The sequence below is a fragment of the Schistocerca nitens genome, chromosome 12 (assembly GCF_023898315.1).
Source record: "Schistocerca nitens isolate TAMUIC-IGC-003100 chromosome 12, iqSchNite1.1, whole genome shotgun sequence".
Lineage (NCBI taxonomy): Eukaryota > Metazoa > Arthropoda > Insecta > Orthoptera > Acrididae > Schistocerca > Schistocerca nitens.
Genome location: NC_064625.1, coordinates 130,051,792 through 130,074,856, shown reverse-complemented (window position 1 = coordinate 130,074,856; position 23,065 = coordinate 130,051,792). Strand labels below are relative to the sequence as shown.

The window sequence follows — 23,065 nt, the reverse complement described above, 5'->3', positions numbered from 1 at the left end:
TGGACGAACCCAGTGCGACATAATAAAAATGTAACGCTATGCAGTTTCAATATTTTAAACACATAAAAGTTAAGTCCACGAATTTCCTACATGGTGCTGTGTAACAAGTGTATAAAACAATCGGAGTATCCCTATTTGTTGTTTCTAACATGTGTCCATTTCGACGGAAGGAAAGTTTTTTCAAGCCTATGGAGGTGCTACATCGCTTAAAAATGGAAACGGTTCTCTATTTGCTTTATTGTACCATATGTGATTCTCACAGTACATAATGACCACAGGAAATCACCCTGATATCTAAATGCAATTTAAAAAATATGAGGGTACGTGTTCTAAAGTAAATCAAAACGTCTTGTACCAAAAAAATTATACACTTCTACATGGGCTCATTTCGTAACCTGTAAAATTCCGACGGTACTGTAGCTCAACTTGGTTCAAATGGATCTGAGCACTATGGGACTTACCTTCTAAGGTCATCAGTCCCCTAGAACTTAGAACTACTTAAACCTAACTAACCTAAGGACATCACACACATCCATGCCAGAGGCAGGATTCGAACCTGCGACCGTAGCGGTCTCGCGGTTCCAGACTGTAGCGCCTAGAACCGCTCGGCCACTCCGGATGGGTTGCTTTGACTACTTGGCCGGTCCATCTTGTCCTATGCATTGCTGTAGACATGTGTCGGTCCAGCAAGTTAGAACATGTAAACTCCATTGAATCCCCCTCCTGGAAGCTCTCGTCTGGCTCAAGGGAAAGAAACCAAGGGACAGCGAGCTGATCAAGGATTTCCAGATAAACGCGTGCTGTTAATGTCTGTTCGATGAATACAACTGGTCCAATATGCTATCTTCCATCGGCTCACACCACACTTTTTGCTGGCTATGACATATTTCGGAAAACTGTGGGGTATTGCGAACCCCAGGTGCGAATGTTGTGCTGTTTAACCTTCCCATATATGTAGAAGGTTATTTCGTCTGAAAATATTATATTCCCCAACGACGACAGTTGTGGTTCTGCCTGTTCCAGTTCAATAGCTCAACAGCAAATTCGTGGCGACGTTGCAACTCGTTTCGTTTCAGTGCATACAAAATTTAAACTGTGTAAGCGTGCAAACGAAGTCGTTTCTGCGGAAGCTTGTGAACAGTTGAGCGAGGGATGTCTAGTTCTGGTGATGCTCGGTTAACTGACATTGATGGTATTCTTTGGAATGTCTCCCATACCATTTGTAGACATGTGCCTTTTGAGTCACAGTTTGGCTGCCTGTTTACACTTCAAGTATCTAGGAACTTGTCATACCAAGTCTTAACGTATGATAAGCCCCTTTGAAGTTCATGTCGAAAATATCTTTGGACACCAATGGTCGTTTTTGTTTCCCCATACCACTCTATACTGTGGACTCTCTCTTGAGGTGTAGTCAGTTCTGGCAATTTCTTAGCACTTGAAACAAAACAAGAGTAATCGTTGACATAAAAATCTTCACAAAATTTATCCAGTTGCTTCACGTCACGTCTTACATCACAGGTATCCATATATTACACAACTGTCCATTAAAATTGCTACACCAAGAAGAAATGCAGATGATAAACGGGTATTCATTGGACAAATATATTATACTAGAACTGACAAATGATTACATTTTCACGCAATTTGGGTCCATAGATCCTGAGATATCAATACCCAGAACAACCACCTCTGGCCGTAATAACGGCCTTGACACCCCTGGCCATTGAGTCAAACAGAGCTTGGATGGCGTGTACACTTACAACTGCCCATGCAGCTTCAACACGATACCACAGTTCATCAAGGGTAGTGACTGGCGTATTGTGACGAGCCAGTTGCTCGGCCACCATTGACCAGACGTTTTCAATTGGTGAGAGATCTGGAGAATGTGCTGGCCAGAGTAGCAGTCGAACATTTTCTGTATCAAGAAAGGCCCGTACAGGGCCTGCAACATGCGGTCGTGCATTATCCTGCTGAAATGTAGGGTTTCGCAGGGATCGAATTAATGGTAGAGCCACGGGTCGTAACACATCTGAAATGTAACGTCCACTGTTCAAAGTGCCGTCAATGAGAACAAGAGGTGACCGAGGCGTGTAACCAATGGCACCCCATACCATCACGCCGGGTGATACGCCAGTATGGCGATGACGAATACACGCTTCCAATGTGAGTTCACCGCGATGTCGCCAAACAGGGATGCGACCATCACGATGTTGTAAACAGAACCTGGATTCATCCGAAAAAATGACGTTTTGCCATTCGTGCACCCAGGTTCGTTGTTGAGTTCACCATCGCAGGCACTCCTGTCTGTGATGCAGCGTCAAGGGTAACCGCAGCCTTGGTCTACGAGCTGATAGTCCATGCTGCTGCAAACGTCGTCGAACGTTTCGTGCAGATGGTTGTTGTCTTGCAAACGTCCCCATCTGTTGACTCGGGGATCGAGACGTGGCTGCACGATCCGTTACAGCCATGTGGATAAGATGCCTGTCATCTCGACTGCTAGTGATACGAGGCCGTTGGGATCCAGCACGGCGTTCCGTATTACCCTCCTGAACCCACCGATTCCATATTCTGCTAACAGTCATTGGATCTCGACTAATTAGAGCAGCAATGTCGCGATACGATAAACCGCAATCGCGATAGGCTACAATCCGAACTTTATCAAAGTCGGGAACGTGATGATACGCATTTCTCCTCCTTACACGAGGCATCACAACAACGTTTCACCAGGCAACGCCGGTCAACTGCAGTTTGTGTATGAGAAATCGGTTGGAAACTTTCCTCATGTCAACACGTTGCAGGTATCGCCACCGGCGCCAACCATGTGTGAATGCTCTGAAAAGCTAATCATTTGCACATCACAGGATCTTCTTCCTGTCGGTTAAATTTCGCGTCTGTAGCACGTCATCTTCGTGGTATAGCAATTTTAACGGCCAGTAGTGTATATGTCTGCTTTGGAAATCAGGTAGGCTTCATGTAGACACCCTGTATTATGGAAAAATACATATTTCTTGTGTGTTGACTACTCAGTCAGACTGTGTCACAATATTGTAGTACTGTACTTCTTTGATGAATTCCCACAGATTCTGGGAGGAGTGTCAACGTGGAGCGCCGCCCAGTGGACAGTGCAACGCCAGTACAGCAGGATCACCAGTTGACGCTCAAGGAGAGCCGTGGTCACGTGGGAGTCCAGCCTCAACCTCAACCTCAACCTCAGCCTCAACCGCAACCTCAGCCTCAACCTCAACCTCAGCCTCAGCAGGAGGAGCGGCTGCTGGTGCTGGACCGCGATACACTGTGGGGAATGCTCCGGGAGGCGGTCCACGTCGAGCTCAACAGCAGCAACCTGCTGAGGCGCGCCGCCACTGAGGCAGACTGAACCCGAGGTCGCGGTCACCGGCCAGCATCTGGCTAGGCTGCAGTGCGTGTACTGGACCTATCACTAGGTCAGACTGTGGGGCTAGTCACCAAGTAGCCATCAGACAAGATCGTGACATCGGTCCTTGGTTTGTCACCAGACAGACTGAGTGGCCAGCCTCCAGTCACCAAACCAGACTGTGGGCGTATCCCCAACCTGTCATGAAACTAAGAGACCCATCACTAGTCACCAGCCAGACGCTGATCAGCCAGACAATCTTACAGCCAGTCATCCAGCCTGCTGGATGTGCCATTGATGCTCCACAGAGTGCGTACTGTTGTGAGCCTGTCACCAGCCTGACTGAAGGATCCATCACCAGTCACCAGCCAGACATCAGCCAGACAATCTTTACCAAGCAGCAGCTGCTGGTTTCTCCTGCCAGTCACCCACATAGCGTGTATACTGACATTGGATCAAGCACTTCCTCCATTTAGTGGCACTCAATGAACATCACTGTAGAAGTACCTCGGAATACAGAAAATGCCCCCAAAAAGGAAACCCTATTGCTGTGGACAAGGGCCATGACGGTATCAACACAAATTATTCATTTGAACAACAAACTAGTAATCTGCGCTCTCTAGGCTTCAAAAACTAATGAATCGTTTTGTAGAACAATAAATGCTTCAAGGAAGGGAATCCTTTGTTCTTGGAATACCTGCTATCAATGTCCTTGAGAGCGCAGATTGTTCAGTAATACAATAATATTCTTTGTAAAAGGGAGTTCGGTGTTGATTTGGGCTGGTAAATTGTTCTCCTGAACCTCAGACCAGTCATTTGCATTGCATATGCTTGAAATACTGATAAGTCATTTCATAGAACCAACAGAAAATACTCCAAAAATGGGAACCCCTTGTTTTTTTTTTGAATGACTGCATTAAATTTTTATAACAACAAAAGTCATTCAGTAAAGGACTAAAAACGCCTACAGAGCGAACTTGTGGAGGAGTGCTGTGAAAATATTTATTGCAGTGTAAAATTATTCCCTTGAACCTGAGAATGGTCAGATTCTGTATGTAGGCCAGAATAACAGATGAGTCGTTTTCCAGCATAAAGTATATTTCAAAAACTACAACTTTTTTCATTGATGAAAGTGGAACTGATTCATTCTGGGGATTTTTTGTAGGTTATCACTTTTCCAACTCCCAACCCAGACAACTGCATCAAATTGCTCACATGTAGAATCAAGCAGCTCTCATTCTGGAAGCAGCTCCTGTCTCTAAATATCACACACCATTGTTCTTCTAGACAAATAACGTTTAATCTGGGATATTGTAGGAGATCAACAGAACGTTCGATGCACCTGACAATCAAAGTGATGCTAGACTGGATAGTAAAGGACATTTACGTTCCACTGTGAAATTCGCACTCTCCTAGGACCTGATCAACTGCCACATATACCCATCAACAAATTGCCCAGTCTGGAACATCTGTGTGGACGCCAAATTGTGGATACTTCCTGCACTGGACACATTCGTCTACTTTACTATTTCACATGAACGATTAAATTACTTTTGCTTCAATCATAGTGTTATTCTAGCTGTACCTTCTGTGGTAAGTGATAGACGGTTGTGCTAAGTGTCCATCAACTTACATTATAACCAGAAATGTCCTGTCAGTAGACAGTCACAGCTTCTGAATGAGTTGTTTTTTTCTGTACACTGAGATATTTTTTAAGCAAAAACCTTTCCCATAGTTGAGGTTTACAACTTAATGTTCGTTTTGAAGCAAAACCCATTTTCCTCAATGATGAGTTCATTGTTCTGAACGCTGACCGGTTTGCAACTGTAACGTATCAGGGTGAACGATTCTAGAAGCGTTCATATATACTCTGAAATAGGTCCACTCTCCTTATATTCTGATGTAACACCTAACTGTAATACTAAATCATCAAAATTAAATCATTAGTCTTTTTCATTGTACGTTTCACTTAGGCGTCAGTGCCACAACACCGTATAAACACTCATTTTCATCACCCTAAATGCAGTCTTCTGATTGTTACTTATGCTACCATAGTTTAACTTAAAAGAAGGATTCTAGCAGTACGAGTTAAGCTCCCACTATTTTCGTATGGTTTCGTACTTTAGGAATTTACAGTAGCTTTCACAATGAAAGAACGTGGGAGCAAGAATCATCTTCGATGTTAAAATTCTCAGTTAAGTTTTTCTCTAATCTGAATCGACGGGCCTCAAAGTATGAAGCTTCATTTAGAGTGTTAAAGGAGGTTATCTACAGATGTTCAGGGCATCCTAGCTGAATACTTCCCGCGAAAAATATAAACAAAAATGTGGTGCATAGCACTAAATATTTCGGAATTATGAGTACGAAACGTAATTTTAACCGTATTTTTAGCAATAACATTATTGTAAGGTATCTGTTCTGCTCATACAGAAGAATAGATAAATGGCTGATTACATATCTCGTTTAATTAGTTCATAAACAAATTCACACAATTTTTGGTAATAGTTCTCCTTCCTTATTTCCTTCTATGCGAAATTTCCTTAAAATCCCATCTGCACCATCATTTTTCCAATGTACTCGTCCAAGAGTGCAAAATTTTGTGTGGAAGCGAAAAGCTAAAAAATAGCGAAGCAGATATTTCTTGCCCCCTTTCTTCTTTCTGTCCTAGTTAGATATTATAAAATTTCTCATATTACTCCCCAAACTTTCACAAACCAACTGATTCAACGTTTTTACACCACCACAGATATTCCAGCAATACCACTCATTCCACAAGCCTGCCAACGATGTTTAATTCGAGTACTTTATTTACGCAGTTATTTGTGAATAAAGCACTGTAGAGGGATCAACACATTTCCTTATACATAATACTATCGCCATCGTCAGCTCAGTAATTTAGGGTAAATAATGATAATAATGACAGGACTTTCTTATACGTCATCAGGCTGCAAAAGTTCAAAAATTTTATAAAAGTTTACTCAGAAAAACTTAGAATATGTAAAACAACATTCAGGGTAAAAATCAGTTACACCTGTGCATAATCGGGATATCAATTGTCAACTTAGTTGAATTTTTTTAATTTTTTTACAAAGATGCAAGTGTAAGCCGAGTGATGGTGTAAGTGCGAAGCAGATATTTCTTGCCCCCTTTCTTCTTTCTGTCCTAGTTAGATATTATAAAAATTCTCATATTACTCCCCAAACTTTCACAAACCGACTGATTCAACGTTTTTACACCACCACAGATATTCCAGCTTTCCTTTCATAAAATAAAAAACGCGAATTAAATGGACACACTTGCACATTCGTCAGATTAGCTATCCAGTCGGCAAGAAAAGTACATGTGGAGTTCTCCTAAATTTTACAAGTATTCATTATATCTGCTTTATATCCATATCTGTACGACACCGCATATAGTTTAGTATTAAATATTTTGAGGAAAATATATGTAATACTAAAGTTAATGAAATATATATTTAATTCAGGCACAAAGATTATATCCTTCCGAAACATCATTTTAACTGTCAGACTCGAGCACCAGAAGCTGGTCAAAGTATCTTTAGCCACTGTCTGCATTGGCTATCATAGTTCACAAATGTAACTTAAAATAATCACAACATTCACTCTTCGTATGTAAATAGTATAAAGGTAAGGTCAAACTACAGGTAGTAATCAGTTATCAGATTTGACTGAGACTGTAGAGATGTCAAAAGGTGGTTTGTGTCAATCCTTCGGTATCCTTCGTGATATTCATATAACTGAGCTGGATATCTGCTTCTTCCAAAAATTTTGTCACTATGACGAAGCTCGTCAGTTACAGCTTCTATGGCGTTTTAAGAATCTTGGTTAAAGATATTCCTGCTTTGTTTAATGCTCTATGAAGTATGGCTCACTTTGGAACCATGAATTTCCCAATATTACCTGTTTGAGATGTACAAGTTCAACAGGGTCTCTTATACTCGACAGATCGAACGGTCAAATCTCTTTATCCTGTGCAGGTGTGAGAGATACCATCCATATCAAAACATGATGCGAGTTACTGTGAATGGATGGTGTTTAGTAAATCTCGTTTGAGTGGACCATAATTTTTATGAAATAATATATGCTACAACAGTCACCTTTTACTAATATTTTATTAGGACGACACAGTTTGGCAACATTTTGCCATCGTAAGGTGCGTTGACCGTTACTTTTACACTGTAATTAATATGAAATAAAGTTAGTTTCCTTTGTTCTGTGTGCTAGTGAAGTTACGCGTTGAAGTGAGGGCTGTTCGGGAAGATAAATATGTTGCAGTTTGTATATTATGTGATAAGCATGGTTAGTCATTTTGTTAGTGCATTTACTTACATTTTTGTTGGTAATTTCATTGGCTGGCACACAGAGCACAGTAAAAAGTACTGAGCAACTTAACAATCATTTTTTTACATCAATCCAAAGATAAACCAGTTTCTATTGCTAAAGGAATAGTATACGGTGAAGGTGAAACATTTAAATCTAGATACATTTACGTCATGGCAAATATTTTGTGAGTGGTTAGCTAAGCCAATTTTTTTTTTCTGTGTGCCTGACAACGAAATTATCAACAGTAGTGTCAGTAAATAAAATAACAAAATGGCTAATAAAGCTTATCACGTAATTTACACACTCTAACATATTTATCTTCCTGAACATGCGTCTCTTTCGACACATTACTCCACTGGCGCATGCAGCAAAGGTACTGACCAAAGTTCATGCTAACTACAATGTAAAAGCAACTGTAAAGGCACCTTATGATGGCAGCATACTGCCGAAACTCGTCGTGCTAATAAAATATTACTAACAAGTGACTGTTACAGTATATATTTATTTATAAAAATCTTAAAATCAGTCGCAGCCCTCAAATAACATCCATATAACATGGATAAATTTAAGAACCATTATTGTTTAGGGTTATGAAGATCGGATTTTGCACAATTTCGTCCTCTTATCAGTTGAAGGGTGACTGCTACATCTCTTTCCATTCCTAGAAGACCTTGTTCCTCAGCGTAGCAGTAAGCCAGTCTAGCATAATAAGCAAGAGTTGCTGTCTCAGCTAGCTTCAAAACTTACTCTACCAGCTCATTTTCTGTGATGCCAGAGTGTCATTTGATCCAAAGTAATTATACAAGTATATGTGGTTGCTCGTATTTTGATGCAATTTAAGTATATTAAATGCATGATGGTTAGTTTTTGAGCTCCATTCGTAATACTCTAATAAGTCAACATGGATAGACGAACCGACTATAACAGAAACCAGAAATCTTTGCAGTGACTGTCAACGTCGATTCAACGCCCGAGGAAATTAATATGAAAAATAAAAAAAACACAAACATTTGAGTATTCAGGAGTCTCATCTATTTGCTAGCACGTCGTATCCTGCTCGTTGTATGTCTTGCTTTTTGAAATTTTTACTGATTATATTAACATAGTCAGTGTCTTGTCAAAGACAGATACATATGTATTATTAAAGTCAAAATTGTCACAAAAATATTGTCCAGTTTAACACTGGAAGTCAGTTTAAATAACGACTTCATGTTCAACTACATTCGTCGCAAATTCTGAACACATTTCATTATTCGCCCATACATTGTTTGCAATGCAAAAGATTCAAGCGAGAAACATATATTTCGCATTGCTATGTGAAATACCAGTTTCTTTTTTAGGTGTGTGAAATGCAAATGTTAACTGTAATTCGTCACGAATGAGCAAAAGTGAATGTGGAAGAAACCATAATATGCAGTTAGTTCAAGATACCCTTCTCAGAAATAAACTTACTAAAGACAGTACAAAGGTAATCTCTGTGGACTCTCATAGAAGTTACTAATGCAATAAGGTGTGCAGACGTGAGTTTTTCAACGAGAGTTTGCAATTTGCTTAAGGTTTTAACCAATATTTTTGCATATCAAAAACAAATTACCTTTAATCTTGTACATGTTGCATATGAGATGTTTGTTCTAATAAAAATTGAAAACTGTTTTAAGCATATTAAAAGAATTTGAAATGTTTGTGACTGAAAAGCATTATTGCAGAATATAAAACTGTGGAAGTATTATAAGTGCAAAAGATTTTATGTTTTTGCAGAGAAGTATTCAAAAAAATTTTAAAGCCTGCTGATAAAAGAGACAGTGATTCTGCTCATAAGCTGAAAATCAAAACGACAAATCATTTGCTATTCCGAAACTCTTTGCATAGAACAATATTGACTTCTATTTTTTAAGCAACTCTACCATTTTGCACCCATAGCACATTATTTTGGATTGTTATTGCATTATCAAGTACTGGTATCAAATCAGTCTTCATGCCACGATTTATTGTGCTTCACAAAACTCGTTCTCATCCAGATATTCTGTCAGATACGTAAATTCTATCACAGCACGTTCCTGTCTTTGTCGGCCATATTGTTTCCTGGTCACTGCCGTCCGCTCTGAGTTGAAGCAGAGATAATCGCAAAACAGAGAGATCAGTCAGAGATAATGTTACACATAATGCCTTCTGAGATCGAACTGAAGCGAAATGTATCTCTCTTTGATGCTGTACAGGGGTCATTGAAGGACTGATGAAACTGAATTGCTCACTAAGAGAAAGGGAGGTTTTCGTTTTAAAATAGCAAATGAAATTAGTATTGAACTCAGCGAACATGATTTTCACTCTTCTGTTTAACATCACTGTCAAAAGAGGCCATGATGTGTGATAAACGTATGTAAACTAGTCATTTTTAAAGTTACGTCTGTTATTCTTTAGAATGTAATACAGGTGATGCTGAAGTTTTCCAGTAATATTTTCCCTTGCTTCAGTCTTAACAGAAAGTAGAAATTTGTTTAGCGAATGTTAGAAGGTAGCAAGTGTAGTGGTTATATATGATATAAGGTTAAAATTGACTTTAAGAACGTTATGATTGCACTCAGAACACTTTTGTCATTTTGCAAATTATTGTTCTAATGATAAATATTAATTTTTGTAAATTCACTAGAAATATATTTTGTTCAGAATAAGGACTGTGAATACACTGAAATGTAAGCCCACGTTAATTTAGTAAATAAAGCAGTTTCTCAGTAAAGTGTATCATTTGTTTTGGTTTATATACGCCACAAAAGTAAAACTGACGTCAAGCATTGATCTATTGAGGATGCCAACAAAAAGTATACACTATATGATAGCTGGTATGTACATGACTAACAACAGAGAGAAAATTTGTAAGATCTGTCATCGTCAGGTACAGGAGACACAGGGACCTATTATTTATCACAAATTTTGATGGCCAATACTGCAGTATAATGTAATAACAACTACAGGGTGGTCCAAAAGTCCGGAAACACCCTGATAAAATCCAAATGGAGTAGCAAACAAGGAAACAGAGTCCCTACACACTAGGAACGGGAAGGAGGAAACTTTATAGGCTATGCCACCAACATGGCGGCCATCTTGAAAGCCGCCATCTTGGATTCAACTCCAATATTTCAAATGGGAATGTGGTCATGTGACGTATCAGACAGATAGAGAATTTCACCAGAAAAACAATTCCGTTGTTATTTTAAACATAGCTTTATTCATGCTCGGGCTATAGCCAGTTACATGTGGCAGCGGTGGGACGCTCGGCAGCATGTGTTTTACGTGCCACAGAGACATTACGCCGATGTTACACAGCCCAGAGAGACCACCAACAGTCATAGGAATGGCTCGATATGTTGTCCATTATGTTGGATTGTTAATGCTATCCTCCGAACCCAGTCCTGATGAACTTTGACCAACACATCTGGCGGAACTTGACCACACGTACCAACAATGCGCTGCTCTAGATGATGCAAATCCCGTATTTTCACAGAATAAACCAGTGCTTTGACATGACCCCAAAGATAAAAATCAAAAGGAGTCAAATCTGGTGAACGTGGTGGCCACTCCACAGCACCCCTACGACCAATCCACTTTTGAGGGAACTGGACATCCAGGTATGCTCGCACATTGTGCCCATAATGTGGTGGGGTTCCATCATGCTTGAAGAATTCCGGAAATGTCCCGTCCTCCGTTAACAACGAGGGAAACACTTCTTCATACAATAACCTCAGATAACCGTTGGCTGTTAACGTACCATCAATAAAAAAAGGTCCAACGACTTTGGTACCCCACACACCACACCAGACCACCACTTTTTGTGGGTCGACCATTTTGGAAGCATCAATCCAGTGCAGATTTGTGTCGGACCAGTATCTGTGATTCTGCTTGTTGACTTCACCACTGATAACTGAACAGCACCTGATAGGGGAAACGTGGGTTTATCTGCAGCTGCTGTGTCACCCATTCTGCGAACTGTACCCAACGGTCTGGGTCATCCTCGTTCAGGTGTTGGAGCAGTTGAATTTTGTATGGGTGCCATTTGTGCTGCGATAAAATTTGCAGTATGGAGGTACGGCTAACCCAACATTCTTGTGACAGGCGCCGAGTACTCCGTTGCGGACTCCTGTTGAATGATGCCAACACGCTCACTGTTGTTGCTTCATCGGTGGCGGATTTTCGTCTTCCAGCCTCAGGTTTATCTGCGACATAAACTGTTGCTCGGAATTTGGCCAAAAGCTTGGCAACTGCGCTTTGAGCGATGGGCTGGCTGTCTGGCTGGGTGACGACTGTTGAAATCCTCAGCAATGACCCGTGTGCTTCTTTCTCCTGATGCGTTCTTCATGTGTTAAGGACATTTTGTAACCTGTAAATAAGGAAACAATGATTAAAACGTTAGCATGAGTGAATGACACGTAACAGTTAAATACATGTAACATATCAGGCATGGGATAGTCACTTTGCACCGTTTCAGAATCCCTTTTATGACTTCTCAGTACGTAATACTCAGCTGCCGAGCGTCCCACTGCTGCCGCAAGTAATTGGCTATAACCGGAGAATGAATAAAGCAATGTTTAAAATAACAACGGAATTGTTTTTCTGGTGAAATTCTCTATATGTCACATGACCACATTCCCATTTGAAATTTTGGAGTTGAATCCAAGTTGGCGGCTTTCAAGATGGCCGCCATGTTGGTGGCATAGCCTATAAAGTTTCCCCCTTCCCGTTCCCCGTGTGTAGGGACTCCGTTTCCTTGTTTGCTACTCCATTTGGATTTTGTCAGGGTGTTTCCGGACTTTTGGACCACCCTGTAGATGTAACAGCTCTCAGTTACCTAACAACCATCTTCAGATGTGTGGAAACAAACAGAAAAGCTGTCTTTCAGTCAATATAAAACCCTCCTAATAAGTTTTAAAACCATGTAACATGTTTATAAGAATATCAAACCATTACAAATAATAAAAAACTTAGCAAGTTTACACTATAACTGGTACTTATATACGGCGTTAAACACCATAACGTCGTTACTAAGCGTACCTTACCAACACCTAAAGGGTGGTCAAGATCTAAAGCCCTAAAACTAAAAACCAACGGTCGTGGGCATCCTGGAGTCATTGAAAAAACTTGTAGTAAGCGTAGATGAAAGAAAATTATTAAAAACCTGTTTTGAGTCATAAGGCTTCCGATCACTTCCAGATTCCTTTCGTGAGCCAGCCTCTTAAGCTCAGAATAGCGCTCACACCGTATGTCCAAAATTATTTTTTTTTTCGATATCTGGCTTGTCCTACCTATTTTATCCTCTACAGCTCCCTCTAGTGCCATAGAGATTATTCGCTGATGTCTTAAAACATATCCTATGATTCTTTCCCTGTCAGTGTTTTTCATATGTTCCTTTCTTCACCTTTCCTGTGGCGAACCTCTACATTCCTTATCTTATACGACAACCTGATTTTCAACAACATTCTGTACCACCACATCCCAGACTCTTTGTATCTCTTCTTTTCTGATGATTTATTGTCATACAATGCTGCTCTCCAAATGTAAGTTACGTTCTCAACCATTTTTCCCTTATATTGAGGCTGATGTTTGATACTAGCAGACTTCTCTTCAGCAACAATGTAGAGTTTGTACCAGAAGGAAGCAAGGGAGAGGATGAGATTTTCACTCTGAGGCGGAGTGTGCGCTGATATGAAACTTCCCGCCAGATTAAAACTGTGTGCTGGACCGAGACTCGAACTCCGGACCTTTGCCTTTTGAGGGCAAGTGCTCTACCATCTGAGCTACTCAAGCACGACTCACGCCTCCTCTTCACAGCTTTACTTCCGCCAGTACCTCGTCTCCTACTTTCCAAACTTACGATAGAGTACTTGCCCGCGAAAGGCAAAGGTCCCGAGTTCGAGTCTCGGTCCGGCACACAGTTTTAATCTGCCAGGAAGTTTCATATTAGCGCACACTCCGCTGCAGAGTGAAAATCTCATTCTGGAAACATCCCCCAGGCTGTGGCTAAGACATGTCTCCACAATATCCTTTCTTTCAGGAGTGCTAGTCCTGCAAGGTTCGCAGGAGAGCTTCTGTAAAGTTTGGAAGGTAGGAGACGAGGTACTGGCAGAAGTAAAGCTGTGAGGACGGGGGGTGAGTCGTGCTTGGGTAGCTCAGTTGGTGGAGCACTTGCCCGCGAAAGGCAAAGGTCCCGAGTTCGAGTCTCGGTCTGGCACAAAGTTTTGATCTGCCAGGAAGTTTGGATTAATGTTGTTCTTTATTTACATGAACATTTACTTAACTGGAATAGAGTCCATGCATTGTGATACAAGCTCTTCAACGATAGTCCTCTACTAGACAACATTGATGATCTGGTTACAGTCCCATCTGGACAATATCGATAATCTTGCTATTACAAACTTTAGTCTCACTGTCAGTTCCACTATAGGCACTAATCTGGTCGCGATGTACTGTCGTAGCCTGTGACGCCAACTAAGCCCAATCTGCAATGGACGTGACAGACGCCTAACTCGGTAAGTCAGTGAGGCCCACCGCTCTGCTGCGGCAGCCTTAAGAAATGCTGCTGAGAGAGTGTTGGCAGCATGTTGCTCGTCGGTGTGTCTCTGGCTTCCCTCGTGATAGGTACACTCGACCCAGGACTTACTATCGATCTTCCCGCTTCATCTTTGCCGACTGGCGACAGCTTACGCCAGCAGAAACATTATTGTCGTTAGCTGTGATACTTGGGTTTCTGTGTCCTTCTTACCTTGTCCGTCATGTGTTGTTTTGCTTCCAGCGTAGCAGCAATTCTTAGTCTGTTTAGTGGATACCAATTTTGAAATTAAGTTTACTACTAATCTTATTTATGCAACCCCTCACTGCTTTCCTCTTCCTCAATTCTTATTCTGCACTCATATACACTCATATAAGGCTGTTCATTCCCTGCAGCACGCCCTGTGATTATTCTTCACTTTCACTAACGATGTTGTTGTTGTGGTCTTCAGTCCTGAGACTGGTTTGATGCAGCTCTCCATGCTACTCTATCCTGTGCAAGCTTCTTCATCTCCCAGTACCTACTGCAACCTACATCCTTCTGAATCTGCTTAGTGTATTCATCTCTTGGTCTCCCTCTACGATTTTTACCCTCCTCGCTGCCCTCCAATACTAAATTGGTGATCCCTTGATGCCTCAGAACATGTCCTACCAACCGATCCCGTCTTCTGGTCAAGTTGTGCCACAAACTTCTCTTCTCCCCAATCCTATTCAGTACTTCCTCATTAGTTATGTGATCTACCCATCTAATCTTCAGCATTCTTCTGTAGCACCACATTTCGAAAGCTTCTATTCTCTTCTTGTCCAAACTATTTATCGTCCATGTTTCACTTCCATACATGGCTACACTCCATACAAATACTTTCAGAAATGACTTCCTGACACTTAAATCTATACTTGATGTTAACAAATTTCTCTTCTTCAGAAACGCTTTCCTTGCCATTGCCAGTCTACATTTTATATCCTCTCTACTTCGACCATCATCAGTTATTTTGCTCCACAAATAGCAAAACTCCTTTACTACTTTAAGTGTCTCATTTCATAATCTAATTCCATCAGCATCACCCGACTTAATTCGACTACATTCCATTATCCTCGTTTTGCTTTTGTTGATGTTCATCTTATATCCTCCTTTCAAGCCACTGTCCATTCCATTCAACTGCTCTTCCAAGTCCTTTGCTGTCTCTGACAGAATTACAATGTCATCGGCGAACCTCAAAGTTTTTATTTCTTCTCCATGGATTTTAATACCTACTCCGAATTTTTCTTTTGTTTCCTTTACTGCTTGCTCAATATACAGATTGAATAACATCGGGGATAGGCTACAACCCTGTCTTACTCCCTTCCCAACCACTGCTTCCCTTTCATGTCCCTCGACTCTTATAACTGCCATCTGGTTTCTGTACAAATTGTAAATAGCCTTTCGCTCCCTGCATTTTACCCCTACCGCCTTTAGAATTTGAAAGAGAGTATTCCAGTCAACATTGTCAAAAGCTTTCTCTAAGTCTACAAATGCTAGAAACGTAGGTTTGCCTTTCCTTAATCTTTCTTCTAAGATAAGTCGTAAGGTCAGTATTGCCTCACGTGTTCCAGTGTTTCTACGGAATCCAAACTGATCTTCCCCGAGGTCGGCTTCTACTAGTTTTTCCATTCGTCTGTAAAGAATTCGTGTCAGTATTTTGCAGCTGTGGCTTATTAAACTGATCGTTCGGTAATTCTCATATCTGTCAACACCTGCTTTCTTTGGGATTGGAATTATTATATTCTTCTTGAAGTCTGAGGGTATTTCGCCTGTTTCATACATCTTGCTCACCAGATGGTAGAGTTTTGTCAGGACTGGCTCTCCCAAGGCCGTCAGTAGTTCGAATGGAATGTTGTTTACTCCGGGGGCCTTGTTTCGACTCAGGTCTTTCAGTGCTCTGTCAAACTCTTCACGCAGTATCGTATCTCCCATTTCATCTTCATCTACATCCTCTTCCATTTCCATAATATTGTCCTCAAGTACATCGCCCTTGTATAGACCCTCTATACTCCTTCCACCTTTCTGCTTTCCCTTCCTTGCTTAGAACTGGGTTTCCATCTGAGCTCTTGATATTCATACAAGTCGTTCTCTTATCTCCAAAGGTCTCTTTCATTTTCCTGTAGGCAGTATCTATCTTACCCCTAGTGAGATAAGCCTCTACATCCTTAAATTTGTCTTCTAGCCATCCCTGCTTAGCCATTTTGCACTTCCTGTCGATCTCATTTTTGAGACGTTTGTATTCCTTTTTGCCTGCTTCATTTACTGCATTTTTATATTTTCTCCTTTCATCAATTAAGTTCAATATTTCTTCTGTTACCCAAGTATTTCTACTAGACCTCGTCTTTTTACCTACTTGATCCTCTGCTGCCTTCACTACTTCATCCCTCAAAGCTACCCATTCTTCTTCTACTGTATTTCTTTCCCCCATTCCTGTCAATTGTTCCCTTATGCTCTCCCTGCAACTCTGTACAACCTCTGGTTCTTTCAGTTTATCCAGGTCCCATCTCATTAAATTCCCACCTTTTTGCAGTTTCTTCAGTTTTAATCTACAGGTCATAACCAATAGATTGTGGTCAGAGTCCACATCTGCCCCTGGAAATGTCTTACAATTTAAAACCTGGTTCCTAAATCTCTGTCTTACCATTATATAATCTGATACCTTTTAGTATCTCCAGGGTTCTTCCATGTATACAACCTTCTTTCGTGATTCTTAAACAAAGTGTTAGCTATGATTAAGTTATGCTCTGTGCAAAATTCTACCAGGGGGCTTCCTCTTTTATTTCTTAGCCCCAATCCATATTCACCTACTATGTTTCCTTCTCTCCCTTTTCCTACACTCGAATTCCAGTCACCTATGACTATTAAATTTTCGTCTCCCTTCACTATCTGAATAATTTCTTTTATTTCATCATACATTTCTTCAATTTCTTCGTCATCTGCAGAGCTAGTTGGCATATAAACTTGTACTACTGTAGTAGGTGTGGGCTTCGTATCTATCTTGGCCACAATAATGCGTTCACTCTGCTGTTTGTAGTAGCTTACCCGCATTCCTATGTTCCTATTCATTATTAAACCTACTCCTGCATTACCCCTATTTGATTTTGTGTTTATAACCCTGTAGTCACCTGACCAGAAGTCTTGTTCCTCCTGCCACCGAACTTCACTAATTCCCACTATATCTAACTTTAACCTATCCATTTCCCTTTTTAAATTTTCTAACCTACCTGCCCGATTAAGGGATCTGACATTCCACGCTCCGACCCGTAGAACGCCAGTTTTCTTTCTCCTGATAACGACATCCTCTTGGTTTAGTCCCCGCCCGGAGATCCGAATGGGGGACTATTTTACCTCCGGAATATTTTACCCAAGAGGACGCCATCATCATTTAATCATACAGTAAAGCTGCATGTCCTCGGGAAAAATTACGGCTGTAGTTTCCCCTTGCTTTCAGCCGTTTGCAGTACCAGCACAGCAAGGCCGTTTTGGTTATTGTTACAAGGCCAGATAAGTCAATCATCCAGACTGTTGCCCTTGCAACTACTGAAAAGGCTGCTGCCCCTCTTCAGGAACCACACGTTTGTCTGGCCTCTCAACAGATACCCCTCCGTTGTGGTTGCACCTATGGTATGGTTATCTGTATCGCTGAGGCACGCAAGCCTCCCCACCAACGGCAAGGTCCATGGTTCATGGGGGTTCTTACTAATATGATAACTATAATTAGAGCTACATGGTATGTACCCATGAAAGTTACTATCCCTCCTTTCACATATTTTTCTTTGCATCCGTAGCAACAACAGTAATTCACCCTCGCTACTACACTATCAACAAACGGTGAAACACAACAAAAACTCTTGATATTATAAACTTCAAACGCTGCAGAAAGCATGGTTCATGGGGGGGGGGGGGGGGTCACTAACGATAGCATAGTCATAAGCGAATCTTATTATTGATATCCTTTAACCCTGAATTTTAAACCCAATCTTGAACTTTTATTTTATTTTCGATGTTGCTTCGACGTGTAGATTGAACAGTAAGGGCAAAAGACTATACCTTTGCCTCACACGCCTTTTAATCAGATCACTTCATTTGTGATCCTCTTTTCTTACGAGGTGCATTCAAGTTCTAAGGCCCCAATGTTTTTTCTAATTAACTACTCACCCGAAATCGATGAAACTGGCGTTACTTCTCGACGTAATCGCCCTGCAGACGTACACATTTTTCACAACGCTGACGCCATGATTTCATGGCAGCGGCGAAGGCTTCTTTAGGAGTCTCTTTTGACCACTGGAAAATCGCTGAGGCAATAGCAGCACAGCTGGTGAATGTGCGGCCACGGAGAGTGTCTTTCATTGTTGGAAAAAGCCAAAAGTCACTAGGAGCCAGGTCAGGTGAGTAGAGAGCATGAGGAATCACTTCAAAGTTGTTATCACGAAGAAACTGTTGCGTAACGTTAGCTCGATGTGCGGGTGCGTTGTCTTGGTGAAACAGCACACGCGCAGCTCTTCCCGGACGTTTTTGTTGCAGTGCATTTTCGTAGGATGCACCTGTTACCGTAGCGCCCTTTGGAACGCAATGGGTAAGGATTACCCCCTCGCTGTCCCAGAACATGGACGCCGTCATTTTTTGAGCACTGGCAGTTACCCAAAATTTTTTTGGTGGTGGTGAATCTGTGTGCTTCCATTGAGCTGACTGGCGCTTTGTTTCTGGATTGAAAAATGGCATCCACGTCTCATCCGTTGTCACAACCGATGAAAAGAAAGTCCCATTCGTGCTGTCGTTGCGCGTCAACATTGCTCGGCAACATGCCACACGGGCAGCCGTGTGGTCGTCCGTCAGCATTCGTGGCACCCACCTGGATGACACTTTTCGCATTTTCAGGTCGTCATGCAGGATTGTGTGCACAGAACCCACAGAAATGCCAACTCTGGAGGCGATCTGTTCAACAGTCATTCGGCGATCCCCCCAAAACAATTCTCTCCACTTTCTCGATCGTGTCGTCAGACCGGCTTGTGCGAGCCCGAGGTTGTTTCGGTTTGTTGTCACACGATGTTCTGCCTTCATTAAACTGTCGCACCCATGAATGCACTTTCGACACATCCATAACTCCATCACCACATGTCTCCTTCAACTGTCGATGACTTTCAATTGGTTTCACACCACGCAAATTCAGAAAACGAATGATTGCACTCTGTTCAAGTAAGGAAAACGTCGCCATTTTAAGTATTTAAATAGTTCTCATTCTCGCCGCTGGCGGTAAAATTCCATCTGCTGTACGGTGCTGCCATCTCTGGGACGTATTGACAATGAACGCGGCCTCATTTTAAAACAATACGCATGTTTCTATCTCTTTCCAGTCTGGAGAAAAAAAATCGGAGGCCTTAGAACTTGAATGCACCTCGTATTGTTTCCTCGTCCGCGCCTCGTGGTCCTGCGGTAGCGTCCTCGCTTCCCGCGCACGGGGGTCATGAGTTCGATTCCCAGCAGGGTCAGGGATTTTCTCTGTCTCGAGATGACTGGGTGTTGTGTACATTTCATCCTCATTCACTCGCAATTCGCCGTAATGGCGTTAAAGAACTTGTGGAGCAGCGGCCGAACTGTCCAGCGAAGGGTCTCCCAGCCACCAATGCCATATGTTCATTATTATTGTTGTTTCCTCTTCGTTCTTATGCATATTATGTATTATACATCCTTCCTTATAACTTACGAGGGCCGTTCAGAAAGTAACCTCCGGTTGATTTAAAAAAATACACCAAGTTAAATAAAAATATTTTAATATATACATCTTACAACTACATCTTTGCACTATTTTTCTACATAGTCTCCATAGCGATTGAGGCACTTATCGTATCTCTTCACAAGCTTTGAAATTCCTTCTGCATAAAAATCACCCGCTTGTGCCTGGAGCCAGCCTGTGACCGCATCTTTGAGCTCTTCGTCGTCAGCAAACCGCTGTGACCCGAGCCATTTCTTCAAATGCATGAAGAGGTGATAATCACTTGGCGCCAGGTCTGGGCTGTAAGGTGGATGGTTGTTAACGTCCCACTTGAAGGACTCAAGAAGGGCCGTTGTTCTGCGAGCAGAGTGAGGACGGGCGTTATCGTGCAAAAAAACGATACCGGAAGTCAGCATACCACGGCGTTTGTTCTGTATAGCCCGTCGTAACTTTTTTATTGTTTCACAGTACACGTCTTGATTAATGGTCGTACCACGTTCCATGAATTCAACCAACAACACCCATTTGGCATCCCAAAACACCGTTGCCATCAGTTTTCTGGCAGAAAAATCTTGCGAGGCTTTTCTTGGTTTGGTAGGCGAATTTGAATGTGCCCACATCTTTGATTGTTCTTTTGTCTCAGGGTTCACGTACTTAATCCAGGTTTCGTCACCGGTCACGATTCTGTTTAACAATGGTTCTCCTTCGTCCTCATAACGTGACAGAAAGTCTAATGCAGAGGCCATTCTTTGAGTTTTGTGGTGGTCGGTAAGAATTTTGGGCACCCATCGTGCTCAGAACTTACGGTAACCCAATCTTGCTGTCACTAACTCGTACAAGAGAGTCTTAGAAATCTGTGGAAAACCAGTAGACAACTTCGACATTGAGAAACGTCGATTTTCACGAACTTTTGCATCAACTGTCTGAACGAGTTCGTCAGTCACCAATGATGGTCTACCACTCCTCTCTTCATCATGAACGTTTTCTCGTCCACTTTTAAATAAACGTACCCATTCACGGACAACTCCTTCACTCGTAACTCTTGGTCCGTACACGGCACAAAGCTCACGATGAATAGCTGCTGCAGAATATCCTTTGGCTGTAAAAAACCTTATGACAGCACGCACTTCACATTTGGCGGGGTTTTCTATTGCAGCACACATTTCAAACTGCCACAAAAACTAAACTAGCGCAGGTACGACGTTCACTCGACCACGGCTTGATGCCGACTGAACTGTTGAGTGCGTGAACGCACAGATGGCGTCGCTACTCCCCCCACAACCCGCACTGTGACCAATCGGAGGTTACTTTCTGAACCGCCCTCGTATTTTTATGTTACCCGGGATTTCAAACATCTAGCACCATTTCATACTGTCGCATTCTTTTTCGACAGATCTTACAAAATTGTGTTGATTTTTCTTAACTCTTGCTTCCACTATCCATCGCAATATCAGAAGAGCGACTTTGGTGCTATTGCCTTTCCAGAAGCAAAACGGATCGTCATCAAACAGATCCACAATTTTCTTTTCTGTTAGCTATAAATGGCAAACGATGATGATCATGCACAAGCAGTTGCAGGACCGCTATCGAAGGAGTCACTAGCCTTGTCCAAAATTTACTTTTTCAGGAGAGCGAAAAAACTTTCTAAATAGTTGTATGGGATGTTCAAATAGTCTCTCCGCAGTGCTCTATGATTGTTAGCCGCGTCTGCCGTAAAGGAGTGAATATACCGAAATGAAACTCAGTGAAATAAAAGTTATTAATTTATTAAATATTCAATTTCACTTACAAAATTTCACATTAAATGTTGAAAGTGTCCCCCCTGTTGTTGAATACACAATTCAATTCGTCTAATCATGTTTCCAAACACAAGCTGTAACATTTCATCTGTAACAGAAGCAGTGAAAGTGTATATTGCGGTTTTCAATTCATCGTGACATTGAGACGAGAGCTGCATGCGCGGTTGCACCTTCTTCTTGAAAATAACCGTTCAGTATTTCACTTAACACAGGTTCTCCTATGAATGGGTACAGAATATCACTGCAGTATCGTTGTGCATTTATTGTTTCCTTGAAAAACATGGGACCCACAATCCGACGTCTGTAAATTACAATCCAAACTCCTATTTTCACAGAATGAAGTAGTTCCTCATGAATACACAATGGATTTGCAGTACTCCACTTACGAGAATTTTGGGAGTTTATGTATCCGGATAAATGAAACAACATCTCATCGGTGAAAAACGTGTTATTAAGAATATCCCTTCCATTTTGACGAACGAAATTTTTGAACCATTGACAATAATGCAGTCTCTTGTCATGATCAGTATTTTTCAGTTCTTGCACGACTGTCACTTTGTACGGGAAAAGTTCTAACTTTTTCCTTACAGCTGTTTTGGCCGTCCCGACACTAACATGGATTTCCTGGGCGAGTTTTCTTACTGACTTCTTCGGACTCGTGGACATTTTATCGGAAATGTCGAGTAGTTTATCCTCAAAGAAAACGCTACAACGACCACTTCTGGGTGCATCTGTCACTGAACCCGTACTTCGAAATTTGTTAGTCAAATCTCGCACAGTATCGCGATGTGGGAGTGTTGTCTCCGGGACAACTGAATTAAATGTTTGACTAACTGAAACCGTGTATTTACACTTTGCGGAGCCATGTCACATAATAGACGCCTGCATTGTGGAGGCAATCAAGTGCATCTGTTTTGTTGTCGGAAAAAATCTTTTATTTTGTTTTGACTAAAGACAGATGTCCGAATACCATTTTTGTTTAGAATTCTGCTTATCCGGTCAGTGACCCCAGAAAAGAACGGTAACCTGACGGAGTCAGATGGCGGTTCCTCGTCATTCTTATTGGTTCAAATGGCTCAGAGCACTATGTGACTTAACATCTGAGGTCATCAGTCCCCTAGAACTTACAGCTACTTAAAACTAACTAACCTAAGGACATCACACCCATCCATGCCCGAGGCAGGATTCGAACCTGCGACCGTAGCAGGCGCGTCATTCTTATTAGCGGGATTAATATTCCGCTTAAATTCCCTGTCAATTGAATAACTATTATAGCCA

At 41.6% G+C, this 23,065-nt stretch overlaps 1 protein-coding gene across 1 annotated transcript in view; it reads left to right on the top strand.

Annotated features, from left to right (window-relative positions):
- The window catches only part of LOC126214956 (C3 and PZP-like alpha-2-macroglobulin domain-containing protein 8), an 877,403-nt gene extending 872,728 nt beyond the window's left edge, over positions 1-4,675 (top strand). The window contains exon 29 of the mRNA XM_049941592.1: positions 3,081-4,675. Within this exon, the coding sequence (XP_049797549.1) occupies positions 3,081-3,376 (296 nt within the window). The 3' untranslated portion in view covers positions 3,377-4,675. The remainder of the gene's footprint in view (positions 1-3,080) is intronic.
- Positions 4,676-23,065: the final 18,390 nt, after the last annotated feature.